Source organism: Candoia aspera, chromosome 2, assembly GCF_035149785.1.
Source record: "Candoia aspera isolate rCanAsp1 chromosome 2, rCanAsp1.hap2, whole genome shotgun sequence".
Taxonomy (NCBI): domain Eukaryota; kingdom Metazoa; phylum Chordata; class Lepidosauria; order Squamata; family Boidae; genus Candoia; species Candoia aspera.
Genome location: NC_086154.1, coordinates 142,007,973 through 142,025,729, shown reverse-complemented (window position 1 = coordinate 142,025,729; position 17,757 = coordinate 142,007,973). Strand labels below are relative to the sequence as shown.

Below are 17,757 nucleotides of genomic sequence, written 5' to 3'. Positions count from 1 at the left end.
CACAGTTGGACTGATGTGCCTGAAGAAAATATGGAAAAATGATTTGTTGACTGGCATTTGTAGATGACATCCCAGTATCCTTATCAAATACCTTTTTCTTCAAATTGTGAGCGGAAAGATTTAGTTCTTTAATGTTTTGGCCTTCTTTTCAATATTGCAAGCAGCATGTAAAAATGCGCCCTGGTCTCCATTATTGTAGACCCAGTGATGAACCACTTCCTTTGGTGGGGGGGCTGCAACTCAGTCTCTGAACCAGCTGATGGGCTAGAGGCGGCTTTCTGGTTCTACCCCTCATTTTCTCAGAGAAGGTATGTGAATTACATTAGGGTAGAAGAGCAAATAAATATTTCCATGAATTAATAACAATAAACAATCAGTGCTATGGCTGAGTCAGCATATTCACATTTTTAGAAGGATGGGAGGGAATAGTTGGATGTTGCAGGAACAAATAGTGAACAACTTTCACATCCTAGAGGAGTGATCGGATCACTTTAAATGTAAAACTACCTTAATTTGTCTCAACTTAAAAAAAAAAAGGCAATTACAACATTGCAGATGATAGCAATATAACACTCTTTCAAATAAGTAATGTTTTGCTGTTACTTTATTTTTTTTAAATGTGCCAGAGCACCATTAGCCCCATCTAAAAGAATGATTAATACTTTTAAAGGGGTAATAAAGATGGTGCCACTGTAAAGGATATAACCAATTTGTACTGAGCCTGAAATTCATGGCCAGTCAGACTTGTGCTTTTTAAAGTGATCAAAAAAGTAGCACAAAAGGCATCAGTGTGGATGGACACAGTGGAACTCCTGTATAGAAAATGTGCCATGTTCCCTATTAGAGTAGTGCTGGGAGAACATTTTCTGGATGGGACGGTTGGGGGGCTGCAGCTCAACCTCTTCACTTCTTGGGGGGCTGCAGAAACCCTTCTGGTTGTGGGGTTATGTCACTGGAAAGGTGAAACTGTTTAGTCATTAATTTATTTGCATTTTTGCTCAGTTGAGGGATCCCAGATAGTTTTCAGGTGAGGATAGTATATTTTGCCTCATAGAGGCCTTGAGCTCCTATGTCCAAACTTTCAAACTGAGTGAAAATTCCACCGCTGAAAAGTTATTTTACTCCTTGAATTTTGGAGATGCAATTTTGGAGTCATCTGGGGCTTCCAGATGGGATGGTGAGGACAGCATGATCTCACTGGTTTAGGAGGTAAATTGTCTAACTATAGTTTGAAGTAAGCAAACATTGATTTTTCATTACAGAAGTTTCCTTTCCTGACAGCATCCTAGTCCAGTGGTACAAAATAAGGGTGATTTTTGGAACATAGGCTTCCAGTGGCACAACTTCTTTCTCTCTCTCCTTATTTTTCTGAGGGAGCAGCTGTGTGCAGAGCCTTGGAGCTAAATAGGTTTTCTGGGAGCTGGATCTCCCAATCTGGCTTGCAGCAGAGCCGTACCTTTACAAGGCAATTAAGAATGTGTGAATTAGATACCTGTGCTGGAAAAGGTCAGAAGCAACTAGTCTGATATGCTTCTTTGCTTATTCCTGCACCATTTTAGCTTTTCCTGTTTCTTTTTTAGACTTGTAGTCTATCGGTCTTATATTCTGCATTATGTGCCTTAATTATATATCTTGAACAATTAATAATATTTTTTTAAAAAAAGAATGTGTGAATTCTGCTTACTGTCACTGTTGGGAGATGAATTTATTTTTTTCCCATGGCCCAGTGCAAGATGGCTACAGAATTATTTGCTGACCAAGTATGGTTCCTGCTTTTGCTGTTGATTGGCTTTCCAAAACTATTTATATCTAATACACTTTGGCAGGGCACTCAGTACGACAGCAAATACTTTTTGTGTTACGGTTCAGCTTGTCCTGGTTTTGGGGAAAAAAAGAGGGTAAAAAAAAAGTAAATGGATCATGCTGCTTTCCATATCTCCCCAGCTGGGTCTTATTGGATGGCGACTCTTCTCCAGAATCAAATAGGATTTCTTGCAGTTGGGTCTCCTAATCTGGTTTGCAGCCAAGCTGTACCTTTACAAGGCAATTAAGAATGCTAAATACCCTTCCCTCCTCCTGCAAAGCATCTGATTCCTACAGTGTGACTCTGTATTCTTATATTTCTATCATGAATTTGATTTAAAAATCAATTCTTATAAAATAGTTGTAAAACTAATAAAGTTTTAATTGAATTTAAAATCAAATTTTCCAGAAAAACCAATTAGTGCCGTTGCCCATGGAACAAGTTCTGAGCCCAATTACTGTTCTTATTGTCAGTTGAGATTTATTGCAATGTTGGTGTGGATGCTTTAGCACAATAATAAGGGGTGTCCTGGGGAATGAGTGAAGTTATAACAAAAAAGAAAGCCAGAGAATTGTATAATTGGGTTCACACATGATGCTAAGTCATAATGTGGTTTGTTTGGTTTGAGTTTAACGTAGGGATGTGCAACCTTAGGACCATATGCGGCCCTCAGACTTATTTTTGTCTCCCCTGAAGCCTGAATAGCCTCATAGTCCCCTGAACTATGATCACAGTTGCTGAAAATCAGTGGCATAGTTTCCTCTCATTTTGAGATGAGTATCTGTTGCATAAACCCAAAATAGATTTAATAGTATAACAAGGACAAAAATCCAATTGAAAGTTTTCCCAAATACCTAAGAAAAACACCTAGAAAATCCATTTTGCATCATTACACAATAATTGCTCCAAAATTTTAAGTGGGCCGCAGCAGTGTGTGAACTCAGCTAGTTATTCCTTAGTCAACAACCTATGGTTTAAAAACTGAAATAAACCAGCTAAATAACAAGTGTTACAGAGTAAAATGTTCCTGTGATGAGGAACCATAAACCTTATTCCTCAAATGCTTGTTATTTAGCTGAATTGTTTCTTAGTTGGTTTAATCTTCTGTGTGCAAGTGGGATTGTAAACTGCTCAGAGTCAATTAATGGTCAGACTGGCCCATAAGCCTTGGAAAATAAATAAATCAATAAACCCTGTTGAATTGTGGCTTTACTTTTTCATAGATATGCCTAAGCATGTGAGATAATGAATTGTTCCCTAAGCGTGTGAGATAATGCTGAGGTTGTACTGATTCTTATAATACTCCCATTTACTACTTCTTTGTTTGAAGGATAATTAAATAATTAAAATTGCTAATTAGGGAATGGTCCTTGTCCTGAAAAGCACATGTTCTTTTCTTTTTGAAGATCTGGGTGAAATCTTCAAGTTCCTCTGAGTAGAAAGCTTTGGTGATGAGATGAGGAGGGGGCAGCCAGTGCATTAGTGTTTGGAGATAACTGGGTTCAAATCCTTATTTATTCATGGGGCCACGTGCTGTTCCTCACCCTAATCTGCCAATTGGATAATACAGCTTTGAGAAACATGTTTTTTGGCAAGTGGGATGAGGTAGAACACATCCTTGCTTAAGCTCCTTGAAGGAAAGATCAGACAAAATAAGTAAGAAATATAAGATATGTGACTCCTTCCATGTGAAATTTGCTGCAAAATGTCATAGCTCCTTTTTGAGTAGCAAATTAGCAGAGTTAGCAAACTTTGTAAACACACCCTAAATGAAGTTTGGGAGTTTTCTGTCACAGTATAGAGGGAGAGAGATTTATAAGATGTAGCATTTGTATCCATAGGTGTCAAAGGGGAATACCTTTTGCCCAGCTACAATTTCGCTTGGAAATGGAGAATAATTTAGAATGTTACTGGATTGAAGAGACAAGAGGCAGGGGAAGAATCACCTTTCCTTTGCTGATTGTGCACAGTTCTGGTTCTTGAAGGTTGGTGTTAGAAGAATCCTCAAACAGTTGGAAGAGAAGGAAGGTTGGGGGTCCCTATCTGTAACTGCTTTGGCTGAGTGTGCTCAGTGTGGTCCTTGGCTTCCTGAAACCACATTCTCCTGGAGCTGGGGACTTAATCCAGTTCAAAGGGTGGGTATTGGTAAACCCTTCCTTTGTCTGATTCTGGATCCAGCTGATTAGGTGAAGCTGGCTGGCTCTTTTAGGCTATCAGAACAAACTTATTCAGATGGCTTCAAGGATCCAAGAAGGTTGTGCTTCCAGAGTCTATGTACTGGAAGGAATGGGCTCAGTTTCTGTAAGGCCTACTAAGCTTCTTGGCATGTCTGCATAAGGGTCATACTGGCTGGACTTAAGTGCAGTGGATGGTGGGATGGAAGCTGGTTTCAGGGATCTCAAAGAGATAACTCTCTGGGATAAGCAAAAGGCAGGCAAGTGAGGGGAAAAGCTCAGGATTGGCTCTCTCATGCAGCATTTCTTCTCAGTAACTTCACCTGTGGATGTAGATTGAAAAAGGAGAAGAGAGTATACCCAAGAGAGTATATACAAGCTCAAGATCCGGAAGTGGGTTTCCTTCTCCTGTTGTAAGAGGTTTCTGCCCTATGCAAAATATTACTAGTTTAAGTAATCCCATTTTGGAAACAAAAAGGTCATCAAGACTATTTGCAGACTCTTTTTGGTTAACAAAGACATCCCAAGGAAGAGCAGATGAGCCATTAACAAGCTTATGCTGATTGCTCTGCCGAACAAAAGGAAGGGCCCAGGATGAGTTCATGGCTCTGACAACATTACGCAGATCTCTTCTTGCTACCTTTGGCCATTGTTTGTTTGTTTTTAACCAAACCCAGCAATCAGCAGTGCACATGGGAAGAATTAAGGGGGCACATCTGCACAATCTAAGCTTGGAAGGGTCCTTGGATTCTTTTAAATACCACTTTTATTCTCTGTTGCTATTAGAATTGCTGTATGCAGAGTGTCATGGAAGGGATTTTTGGAGGCACCCTGCTCTTCTTTAAAGGGGTATTCTTTTCCCAGCTAAGTATCCTTGCCAGACTCATCCTAGTGCTTAGGGTCACCAGTTTTGACTGTAGAGGGGAAGTGTTCATTGCAATCAGTATTTTTAAGGTCTTGACTTGACCACAGGATTAAGGTTTTTGCACAAACCTTGAGCCTAATTGAAAATGCAGTTAACAGGGAGGGAACAAAACATGTAACAATTATGCAGGGTTTTTTTTAATCGTCTTAGTTAAGGCTTGAGGACACTGGAAGATGCCATAAGTTACCACTGAAGAATTTGCATCTGATGGTCTTTCTTATGGCTTGCTAGAAAAATTGTTTTTCAAACCTTTTTGAAAATCATCAGTCTAGTCCATTTTCTTAATTCCATGTAGAAATTTGACACTTTAAAAGTTTTTTTTCTTTATTTCTGTCTTCTATCTATTCTATACTTCCTTTTTTTGTATTTTAATTTTACTCTGAAAATAATAAAGTTCTATAAAAAAAATTCTATGCAGAAATTGTTCCCCGAGAAATGGGTTAGACGTCTCAGATTGGCCGCGTAAATAATGAGGCTGGATAATGGATTTAAACAGCAGCTTATTGTGTCCTGCTGAACATTTAAACAAGACTATCTTTCTGCTTCTGCTCACTTGATGGCAAGTGAGGTTGTGCCAAGAACATTATAATGTTCTACCTGTTAACAATTTCCTCATGATTAGTAGCATCTAATGAAGCTGCTCTGCTTATCTAGAGGAGTAAAATGAAAGGTTGGACTGGTCCATTTTTTGCTTCTGTTGTAAATTTTCTTATACCTGCATATTAAGATTTCAGCTGTTATAATAAAAAAAGCTGTTTTGGTGATGAGTCATTCTGCAAAAGACATATGTAGTAGATTCAGAGAATTTTGTGCTAGATAATGCTTTGCCTTTGAGGGACGCGGTGGTGCTGCGGGTTAAACCACTGAGCTGCTGAGCTTGTGGATCGGAAGGTCGGCGGTTCGAATCCGCGTGATGGGGTGAGCTCCCATTGCTAGTCCCAGCTCCTGCCAACCTAGCAGTTCGAAAACATGCAAATGTGAGCAGATTAATAGGTACTGCTTCGGCGGGTAGGTAACGGCGTTCCGTGTAGTCATGCCGGCCACATGACCAGGGAAGTGTCTACGGACAAACGCCGGCTCTTCGGCTTTGAAACGGAGATGAGCACCACCCCCTAGAGTCGGACACGACTGGACTTAATGTCAAGAGAAACCTTTACCTTTAGCTAATGCTTTGCCTAGCCATGGCTTGTTGAATAAGCCATAGTTCCTTCTGCTCACCCATATTAAGCCGTGAATCATGATATACAAAAACAGGCACTAGGTTTTTACAACTCTGAGCCAAAAACAAACATACAGCATCGTATTATGACTTCTGTGAATGGTTGTTGTAGTCAAAAAAGTTGCTGTTTTTTATCTTATTAGAGCTAGAAAGGAACAGGGTATAGATAGACCTGATTATAGCATAGGAAAGCTAGGTCAGCTTTCCCCAGAGTGATGCTCATAAAATGGATTGGAATTGTAATACCCACAATTCCTAATTAGCCGTGCTGGGTGGAACTCTAGGTATTGTAGTCCTGATGTATCTACAGTACATCCAGGGTGTCTGAATGGGGAGTCAAATTCAAGACGATGGTCACAACTGAATCCCTGCCCCTTTTGTTTATGTCTCAGTGTATGTGTGTGTGTGAGAGAGAGCCAGTTTGGTCTAATACATAGTTAAGGCATCAGGCTAGAAACTGGGAGACTGTGAGTTCTAGTTCTGCCTTAGGCACAAAGCCAGCTGGGTGACCTTGGGCCAATTGCTCTCAGCCCTAGGAAGAAGGCAAGGGCAAACCATTTCCAAAAAACCTTGAAAACCTTGCCAAGAAGACTGCAGGGACTAGTCCCAGGAGTCAACATTGACTCAAAGGCATCAAAAAAAAAAAAAGCACATACACGGGGGTGAGGCTTCTATTATGCAGTTGTGACCACCAAGTAGGGCCCAACTTTCCCAAATCTGGTTTCCTCCAACATCCCTCATCATTGGCCCTCTTGCCTGGGGCTACTGGAAATCAGAGTTGAATTACTTTTAAAGGACCAAAAGTCCCCCCCTTGGTATAGTTGATGTGATTTACTGTAGGTTCTACAGAGTTTGCAGTCTCTAGTTGCCTCTGATTATCTGCATAAGGAGATTAGTAAAGGTATTTGTGTAGATGTACTGATGGGAGGCCACCACTTCTTAAAATAAGAGCGTTTGTTAGAGTTGGTTTGTTGAACCCTGAAATCTCTATGACATCTCTAGTTAGTCTTGAAGATTTTCAGTTACATTGCTTGAAATAACAGGAGCATTAACTAATTGACAGACATACTTCCAAGATTCTTGTTGCTTTTCTGGTAGTCTGTTTGGTTTTGATGGTTAGGAGCTCTGATAATAGTAGAAGGGACCCCCACCCCTTGCTCTTTAAAGTTATCTTATGTATCCATGCTATATAGTGTATGGCAACAGATGAAGCATGGCAGGCTCTGAGTGGTGGAAAATGCAGCCTCTGAAGTGAGATTACATTTTCCAATACAGAGAGCCACAGAAGCCTCATCCCCTTAAGAGCTCTCATCCAGGGCCATGGACTTTTAGTAGTGTGGTAGCTTTTTCAAAAAGGTAGAACATTACTTTGGAGAATAGAAGGTGGAGAGGGAGAAAAAGCTGATTAGAAGAACATCATAGCATGATAGATATGCCTGTAAATTCAGTACAAAGTAAGAACCTGCTTTCCTACTCCTGCAGAAATGGTGTAGGTATGCTCAAACGTGACCTGTCTATAAAATTTATGTGCATGTACCTCTAGAAAAAAAAAGTGTGTGACTTTGGATTCCTGAAAACAAAGATTTTTTTAGCCTGTGTCAGTTTGAAACACTCCCTCTTACTCCATTTTAATTTTCTTGACCTTGCAGACCAAACATCCTATTTTGGGAACCATGCCCACTGGTTCCCAATATCATGCACACTCATTTTCTTTTGTTTTGCTTTACTTCTTGCATTGTTTGGAAAAGGAAGTATTTGTTTTAAATTGCTTCCTGAAATGATGGCTACTCCAAAGATTCCTGTTGCAGGATGTGAAAAGCTTCCTTCAGAGGGACAGGCACTTCAGTCTAGCAACAGAGAGTCTAATGAATAAATGATCTACCTCTGTGATGGCTTATGATTTCTTCTGAACTGCCTAAGAACCTCTTTTTACAATTCTTCTGCTTGTGGGCCTCAAGCAGACTTCCTCAAACTGCTATCATCCAGAAGCATCAGGCTGTGGGTTCAGCTCTGCAGGCGTCCTAAAACATGTGGAAGGCTCCACTGTGCATGTGTATGTGTATTAGTATGGAATAGTTTTAATTGCTTTTTGTGAACCTAAATCTGTTCCTTTCTTTTGTACAAAAAGGGACTTAAAAAAAAAAGCCTCTGCTAGCATTGTGCCAATGAGATGAATCCCCTGTCTCCCTGCAGCTTAACTTTTGAAGATCAGAAAATCCTTTTTATGACTTCCTCTGTCATGTCTAGATTAGCTTATGAACTTGATTAATTGGTTTGGAGCAATGCCATGTGTTTTCTACATGTTGGGGGAGTTATTCAACTGTAGATCTATAGGTTTCTTAGAGATAGGGACACATGAAGCTGCTCTATCTTGGCCTGGTTCCCACAATATACTAAGCTATGCAATGTGGTTTGTTTGGTTTGGGCTTAGCCATCATGGGTTGTGGCTTAGTATGTTGGGAGAAACCAAGCAATTCTGACATGCTCCACAGGTTGTAGTTCTAAAAACCATGGTTTAAGCATCACAAATACAGAGACTGAAATCCAATCACTGAGTTGGATCATTGTCTATTTTGACTGGCAGTAGTTCTTCAGAATTTCAAATAGGACTGGATAGCAGATATTAAGATTTGGACCTTCTGTATGTAAAGAATCTGCTTTCCCTCTGAACTAGACTCCTGCTTTTAATAATAGTTTATACTAACATTTACCAGCTCTTGTGCTTTTTTCAACAACTACTTCAGTCACTTGTGACACAGTAATTATCCATTTATATCTCTGCTATGTTCCACCTCAGCCCAAACTTCTGATTCACTCTTTACAGGGCTATGGTTTCTGAATAGTGACAGGAAGCAGCAAGTCTGTATGCGATCTTTGGACCCCATTTCTTCCAAGAAATTTTTAAAAAAATGTTCTAGTTTAGTCTTCCTCAACAGGCAGTAAGGGAGTAGTAGCTTAAGTTCTGGATTAGGGCTAGGGAGATCCAGGTTCAAGTCTCCACTTGAATACAAAGTTTATTCAGTAATTTTGAATCAATTACTATTTCTTAGTTTAGCCTAAATGAGAGAATAAAGTAAGGGAGACGCTTGGCCCTTCCTGAGGAAAGGCATGATATAAAAGCAGTAAATAAACTCCCATAATTTATAATCAGTATATTTGATGGTGATTTTAATCTCCCCTTCATTTATCTCCCCGAAAGATAAGGGATTATTTTTGGACTGTGATAACCAACCTGACAACCTCTACTTGTTTCTCAAATATTCTTTGCCATCAGCCACCCTAGCTGGGACTGAGGGGGTCCAAAACATCTGGAAGGCATTAGGTTGTCTTAGGTTGTCTGTCTCAAAGTAGAAAACTTTAAATTGTTTCTTTGAATAGAAGCCGAGTCATTTATGATCACACTGATTCTTGCCTAGCGTGTTCAACTCAGTACAAACACACTGCTTTAAATTTATAATAGCAAATCAATTACTAACTTTAAAAAAGAAACCATAAATAAACCCTACACTAAACCCTAAGTATTAAACCCAAGTTTGTCTCATTCTGTTTTAGGAAAGCAGGTAATTGGTTTCCTAGCAGAATAGCTCTGGTGTGAATGCCAAGACGAATAGGGTAATGTCTGACTTTTGTGTTCCAGACCAGACATAACTGCACCAGATCTCTATTTAATCGTTGCTTTACCAGTTCTGAATGGATGGGATGTTTCATGGTGCCAAATAACACTCTCTCTCTCCCTTGCTCTGTTTTTTAATAGAAGCTAAATGGGTTTCTGGAACAAAATTGAAATTTCTTCCCTCCCCTCCCATCATGCATCATTTTTGTTTATGGAAAAGCTATTTGGGTTGCTCATGTTCTCTTTTAGCTGGCTGATTTTTATTTCTTTGTTTGCATTGGGATGTGTTAAACTTCTTGTAAGTAAATTTTACGGGTCAGTTTTGTTAAAAAATACATTTTGTATAAATGAAGGATTAAAGGCTAATGCTTATAACAGCAGAAGACCAAAACTTTTGTGAGCTAAGAATGAGATGGAAGTATGTTTTGCCATAATTGTGAGGATACAGGCATCAATAGTAACCAAACAGCAAAACAGATGTACAAGGTTGAACCTAATTTTCTCTGCATTCTCTTCCATGAGACTATCTTATGGAAGATACTTCCATAAGATACTTCCATAAGATACTTAAGAAATATGTTTTGCCATAATTGTGAGGATACAGGCATCAATAGTAACCAAACAGCAAAACAGATGTACAAGGTTGAACCTCATTTTCTCTGCATTCTCTTCCATGAGACTACCTTATAACTTCTGTTGTTTATTCGTTCAGTCGCTTCCGACTCTTTGCGACTTCATGGACCAGCCCACACCAGAGCTTCCTGTCAGTAGTCGCCACCCCCAGTTCCCTCAAGGTCGAGTCCGTCACCTCTAGAATATCATCCATCCATCTTGCCCTTGGTTGGCCCCTCTTCCTTTTGCCTTCCACTTTCCCTAGCATCAGCATCTTCTCCAGGGTGTCCTGTCTTCTCATTATGTGATGTGGCCAAAGTACTTCAGTTTTGCCTTTAATATCATTCCCTCAAGTGAGCAGTCTGGCTTTATTTCCTGGAGGATGGACTGGTTTGATCTTCTTGCAGTCCAAGCCACCCTCAGAATTTTCCTCCAACACCACAGTTCCAAAGCATCGATCTTCCTCCTCTCAGCCTTCCTTATGGTCCAGCTCTCGCAGCCATATGTTACTACGGGGAACACCATTGCTTTAACTATGCGGACCTTTGTTGTCAGTGTGATGTCTCTGCTCTTAACTATTTTACTGAGATTTGTCATTGTTCTCCTCCCCAGAATTAAACGACTTCTGACTTCCTGGCTGCAGTCAGCATCTGCAGTAATTTTTGCGCCCAGAAATACAAAATCTGTCATTGCCTCTTCGTTTTCTCCCTCTATTTGCCAGTTATCAATCAAGCTGGTTGCCATAACCTTGGTTTTTTTGAGGTTTAACTGCAAGGCAGCTTTTGCATTTCTTCTTTCACCTTCATCATAAGGTTCCTCAGTTCCTCCTCACTTTCAGCCATCGAAGTGGTATCACCTGCATATCTGAGATTGTTAATGTTTCTTCCAGCGATTTTAACTCCAGCCTTGGATTCCTCAAGCCCAGCATGTCGCATGATGTGTTCTGCGTACAAGCTGAATAGGTAGGGTGAGAGTATACAACCCTGCCGTACTCCTTTCCCAATTTTAAACCAGTCCGTTCCCTGGTATGTTCTTACTGTTGCTACTTGGTCGTTATACAGATTCTTCAGGAGGCATACAAGATGACTTGGTATCCCCATACCACTAAGAACTTGCCACAATTTGTTATGGTCCACACAGTCAAAGGCTTTAGAATAGTCAATAAAACAGAAATAGATGTTTTTCTGAAACTCCCTGGCTTTTTCCATTATGCAGTGGGTATTGGCAATTTGGTCCCTAGTTCCTCTGCCTTTTCTAAACCCAGCTTGTACATCTGGCAATTCTCGCTCCATGAGTTGCTGAAGTCTACCTTGCAGGATCTTGAGCGTTACCATGCTGGCATGTGAAATAAGTGCCACTGTTTGGTAGTTTGAACATTCTTTAGTGTTTCCCTTTTTTGGTATGGGGATATAAGTTGATTTTTTCCAGTCTGATGGCCATTCTTGTGTTTTCCAAATTTGCTGGCATATGGCATGCATCACCTTGACAGCATCATCTTGCAAGATTTTGAACAGTTCAGCTGGGATGCCATCGTCTCCTGCTGCCTTATTATTAGCAATGCTTCTTAAGGCCCAATCAACCTCACTGTTCAGGATGTCTGGCTCTAGCTCACTGACCACACTGTCAAAGCTATCCCCGATATTGTTATCCTTCCTATACAGGTCTTCCGTATATTCTTGCCACCTTTTCTTGATCTCTTCTGTTAGGTCCTTGCCATCTTTGTTTTTGATCATACCCATTTTGGCCTGGAATTTACCTCCGATGTTTCTAATTTTCTGGAAGAGGTCTCTTGTCCTTCCTATTCTATTGTCTTCTTCCACTTCTGCGCATTGCTTGTTTAAAAATAATTCCTTATCTCTTCTGGCTAACCTCTGGAATTTTGCATTTAATTGGGCATATCTCCCCCTATCACTGTTGCCTTTTGCTTTCCTTCTTTCTTGGGCTACTTCTAGTGTCTCAGCAGACAGCCATTTTGCCTTCTTGGTTTTCTCTTTCTTTGGGATGTATTTTGTTGCCGCCTCCTGAACAATGTTGCGAACGTCTGTCCATAGTTCTTCTGGGACCCTATCTACTAAGTCCAGTCCCTTAAATCTATTCTTCACCTCCACTGCATATTCCTTAGGAATATTAGTGAGCTCATATCTAGCTGATCTGTGGGTCTTCCCTAATCTCTTTAGTCTGATCCTAAATTGTGCAAGAAGTAGTTTGTGATCGGAACTACAGTCAGCTCCAGGTCTTGTTTTTACCGACTGTATAGATGTCCACCAACTTTGGCTGCAAAGAATGTAATCAATCTGATTTCGGTGTTGTCCATCTGGTGAAGTCCATGTATAAAGCTGTCTCTCAGGTTGTTGGAAGAGAGTGTTTGTTATGCAGAGTGAGTTGTCTTGGCAAAATTCTATCAGCCTATGTCCTGCTTCATTTTGTTCTCCCAGTCCTGTAATTCCAGGTGTCATCTGACTGCCCTCCTTAGCGTTCCAGTCTCCTGTGATGAAAATAACATCTCTTTTAGGCGTTTTTGTCCAGTAGGTGCTGCAGATCCTCCTAGAACTGCTCTACTTCAGCTTCTTCAGCATCTGTGGTTGGGGCGTATATTTGGATCACTGTGATGTTAGATGGCTTGCCCTGAATTCGAATTGAGATCATTCTATCGTTTTTTGGATTGTATCCAAGCACTGCTTTAGCCGCTTTACTATTAATTACGAAGGCTACTCCATTTCTTCTGTGGTCCTCTTGTCCACAGTAGTAGATCTGGTGCTCATTTGATGTGAAGTGGCCCATTCCAGTCCATTTCAGTTCACTGACGCCCAAAATGTCTATCTTTAATCTTGACATCTCACCAATAACCACATCCAATTTGCCCTGGCTCATAGATCTTACATTCCAGGTTCCAATGGTGTGTTGATCCTTAGAACATCGGATTCGCCGTTCGCCACCAGCACCATTGGCCGCTAGCCGTCCTTTTGGCTTTGAGCTAGCTGCGTCATGACGTCTGGGGCTAGTTGAACTCATCCCCTGTTCCTCCCCAGTAGCATTTTGACCATCTTCCGACCTGGGGGTCTCATCTTCCGATGGTATACCGACATATCTCTGGTTTTACTGATCCATTGAGTTTTCACGGCAAGAATACTGGGGTGGGTTGCCATTACCTTCCCCAGGGATCGCATTTAGTCTGACCTCTCTGTCATGATCTTCCTGTCTTGGGTGGCCCTTCACGGTTTAGCTCATGGCATCATTGAGGTGCTCAAGCTCCAGCACCACGACAAGGTAACGATCCTTTGCTGGAGATAACTTACTTCTAGAACCCTAATATTGGTGCTCAGATTAGAGAGGCTTCCAGGCAGGTGGCTCTTGATGCGATGAATTAAAAGACATTGTACAACTGTTATGCCTCTCCCTTGTGTGTGTGCACGTGAGTGTGTTTCTGGAGTAAGAATTTGCATTAAAAAAAACCCTGGAGAACCAGAGATGCCAATAGAAGCTGCCACAAGCAACTCCCATAAAATTCTAGACATGAGGCAGGATAATAGCACAGTAAATGCCTCATCTAGAAACAGGAAAATCCATTTGGTAGGTTTGGGCAAAGAGGAGTTAAAACAGTTCCAAGCAATTTTTATCTTTGTGATCCTTCTGCTGTTTTAAACCTGACACCAGGCCTGTCCATTTATAAAGAGATGGGTTTACCATTACCACATCTTGTAATTTGATTGAGATGTGATTCAGAGCATTGTTTCCATTGATTTTGGGAAGAAATTTTCTTTAGAATGGACTGTTAATGTCGTAATTTGACTTGGTCTTGAAAAAGCATCATTTGGAGAAATCTGTTTAGTTCTTGGACTTGTAAATGTTAGCTGAGACCTATGTAGCTGTGGGGAGGGGAGGTTGAGCACAAGAAGCTGATAAAGGGTTGAAATGTTGCAAGAGCAGTGAATGGGGTGGTGGGTGGATTTGGGCATGTTCAGGCCTGAGGAATGGAAATGGTTGCTTTCAGATGGATAGAGCAAGGAAGGTTGAAGTTAAGCATCTTTCTGAGTATGAGCATATGCAGGGGAACATGTTCCCAAGGTTGCTTTAGCAATTTAAAAGCTTAAAAATGAAGTTGGAAAAATAGCTGCTAGGGATAATTAAGGTATGGCTAATCCAGCTTCAGCATGGCCAGAACAAGCAACCTGATCAGAGATTTTCATACTTGGCCTCATGAGCCAAGTAATTAAAGGACAACCTTTAACAGCAAAAAAATGTGATTGGCCTGTTTGCAGTTCAGGTTATTTTGCACACATAACCAATGTATTGAGTAATATCTATCTGCAGAATTAACAGAATACTTGCATGTCCATTTGGTTCTGGGAGTGTTAATTATTTTTCAGAGGAAAGAATTCCTTGGAGCAGATGAAGTACTACTTCTGTTAGTTGATGGTTATTTATTCTCACCAGTGTAATCAAACCTGGAAGGTCCTGTGTGTGCAGTGTGTAAGCCTGAGAATTTGGGAAACAAGTTAACTTACTCTCTTAAGAATGCAATATCCCTTGATGCCCTTTCTGGCACATTTTCATTGCTCTTTCTCTCGATAACATTATTATTCCACACCCCCGGAGTGCCTGACAAACTTCAGCTTTGTGGATATAAATTTTACTAAATATTTTTTTAAATTAAAAAAAGGGGGGGGAGTATTTTTAAAAGGGAGTTGGGGAAAAGTACAATAAGAAAAAAATGACCCTATTATTTCTTCAGTAGAAGACTCCATCAAAGTGAAACCTCCTAATTCCCCGCGTGCGGAGTGGGTGCTGCAGCCTAGACCTACACCGCCAAAAGGGAGAGACCCGAACGCTTGGAACCGGCTCAAGGACCAGTCTTTTGGTAGGAAAAAACCCAACATTTTTCAGGGATGGCCGGTTGTTGTCAACAGAGTGGGATGACTGCCACATTGTATTCTCTTTCTGTCTCTCATCTCTTTCTTTCTCTCACTTTGGTGGCAGATGATCCACAAAGCGGCCTTTCTGTGTTGCTCTTTTGCTGAGGGTGAGGAGGGCTTTTTCTTGACTTTGCTGCATGTCCTTAGTGGGTGTTTGATAATGCAATTGGCTGTTAATCCTCCCAATTGCTTGGTCGTTTTAGAGGGGATATCCCTGACTCCTCTTTCTTTCCCCTTTATGTGAGCTGATTATTTTGGGCTGATTTTCAGCATCAACCTCCTAGTGAATGTGTGATTTAAGCAACAATCCTGATTTAGGATAGGGGCTATGCTGAACTGCAAAGTCCACCTAATAAGTAGAAAACTAGGCTTAACTCCCAGGCATCTGGATGTTTCCCTGAGTCAGAAGAATGATCCTATGGAATAAGTCTTAAAAGGAGCTACAAGATCTGGGTTGGTTGAAAAAATCTGGGTGATCTCTAGAGGGCAGCAAAGAAAGCACTCTCTCTATCTCTTTGATGGAAATTAAAATTGATTAGATTTAAGGCCACCTGACTCTAAAAGACCTCTGAGCAGCTTACATTATAAAAGAATTTAAAAAAGCAGTAATAGAAGAAACCATGAATGTCTGGACAAAACAAATTACACAAAGAACACCTGAGAACAGCTCAAGAATCATCCTATTCCAGAGCCTGGGAGAAGAGCTGGCATTTAAAGACTTCTGGAATGCTATTAGAGTGGAAACCACATGGATTTTGGAGGGGGGATGCTAATGCAGAGGGAGGCACCACCATATGGTGGTCATCTGGAGTTTTGTAGTCCAGATTGGAATAGGCCTAGCCTGAAACCTATGCCCTGCTTGAATATGAGACTTGAGTGACAGAGAGCTTCCCCCTTCTGCCCTTGAAGATGGAGCATTTAGTTGTTGTTTTCCATCAGCTCTGGATGCAAGACATCTCTGCCTTATTAATCAGAAATGCCTACCACTTCCTTGCTTTGCTGCTGCCAAAAGCTGGCAGTGTCAGAGCACAGCGGCTGAGCTTTTGAAAAGGCTGAGTCTGGGTTTATTTAGTTTGTAAATGAAAGAGTTGTTCTGAGTCCTAGGGCTTTTTCAGTCTCTCCACACTGCCCCTTTGGACAGCAAAGCCAAAGATTCAGCAGAGCCAACATTTACAAATTTTCCAGGGTATTTTACATCTCTTAAAAAGAAAAGATTTTTTTGGCTTGGAACACATTGATTTTTAAATTTTTAATAAATGGTTCCCTGGTTTCATTTACAATCTTATTCTAACTTCAGTTGTGGTTCATCTATAATATTATTATATGTAATGTTTCCCTTCATAATATGAAATGACTTTTTGCAGGTGCCAATATCCAACATGATCTCAGATTGCATCTGAATGTTCTCTTTTTCTTATTTTGTAGTAATCCAATCTTCCCCAGCTTGATATTTTCCAGATGTGCTGGAATGACAACTCCCAAAATTCTCAGCCAACCAAAAGCCATGCTACCTGAGAATTGTGGGATTTGTAGTCCCAGCAGCTTGAACGTTGAAGAAGGTTCATGGAAGATGTAACAACCTGGCCTTATGTTAATACTGTTGAAACTAAGTTTCTTTTAGAACAACAGAAACATAATAGTACTGTATTATATGAAGACGTGACCTTATTTCAAAGCTCTGACACTTCGGTTACTAGGAATAACCTTAGTTTTATTTTATTCAGCTGTTTCAGATCAGCTCCATACATTGTGAATAAAGCGGCTGGGCTAAATGAGATTGCAACAGAGGTGTAAATGGGATTGGATAGCTCCATGGCTCTGCTAATTTCTTTTCTCAACGATGGTAGCTAATTCTCTTTATAAAGAAGCGTAATGACATCCTGTGAATCCAGAGTCTTTATCGTCATGTTTTTGAGTGTTTAGAAGTATTGTTATGCACTTCACTCATTGTGATTCCCTTTGGCCAAGACTTGGGATCAACTTTGGTGCTTAGTCACAGGCTGGATTCAGACATTGTGCAAAGTCATAATGCTGTTTGCTTGGTTTGGGTTGTTGTGTGAATCCAACTACTGTATTGTGATTGGTAATTTGGCGGCCTGTTCAGCAAATCACAGTTATAAATGAATGGTATAAGCTGAAAGGTGTCACTGACCAAAGCAAAGTAACTCTTGCTGTTTTTCAACTCTGGGAGAGGAATAGCATGATCTGCAGGACAGGACAAAGAATAAATGACATAATATCTACCTGATAAGATTAAGCTGCATGTTCTAAAACATCTTAGTTTAGTTTTTAGTTTTTATGTAAAACATTAAATACAATAAACTAGATTGGGGTTTGTTTGTTTTTTACTTATCCTACATGTAATAGTTATCCATTTGTTTTTGTGCAAAGAAGTAATTCAGAGCAGAAGATCTGCAGTGAGAATGTTCTTTGCTGTGAGGTTATATATGAAGAGTAAAAATTAAAATTTCCTTCTTTATTTCCCTGGGGGGCAATC

The 17,757-nt window shown here is 40.4% G+C and overlaps 1 protein-coding gene across 2 annotated transcripts in view; it reads left to right on the top strand.

The window, feature by feature from the left end:
* LRP1 (LDL receptor related protein 1) overlaps nucleotides 1-17,757 on the top strand; it is a 320,650-nt gene that overhangs the window by 23,645 nt on the left and 279,248 nt on the right. The window contains exon 2 of one of the 2 annotated variants that reach the window (XM_063293930.1): nucleotides 15,083-15,205. In XM_063293930.1, the coding sequence (XP_063150000.1) occupies nucleotides 15,083-15,205 (123 nt within the window). Of the gene's footprint in view, nucleotides 1-15,079; nucleotides 15,206-17,757 lie in introns of both variants that reach the window. The other variant, XM_063293929.1, reaches the window with a different exon arrangement.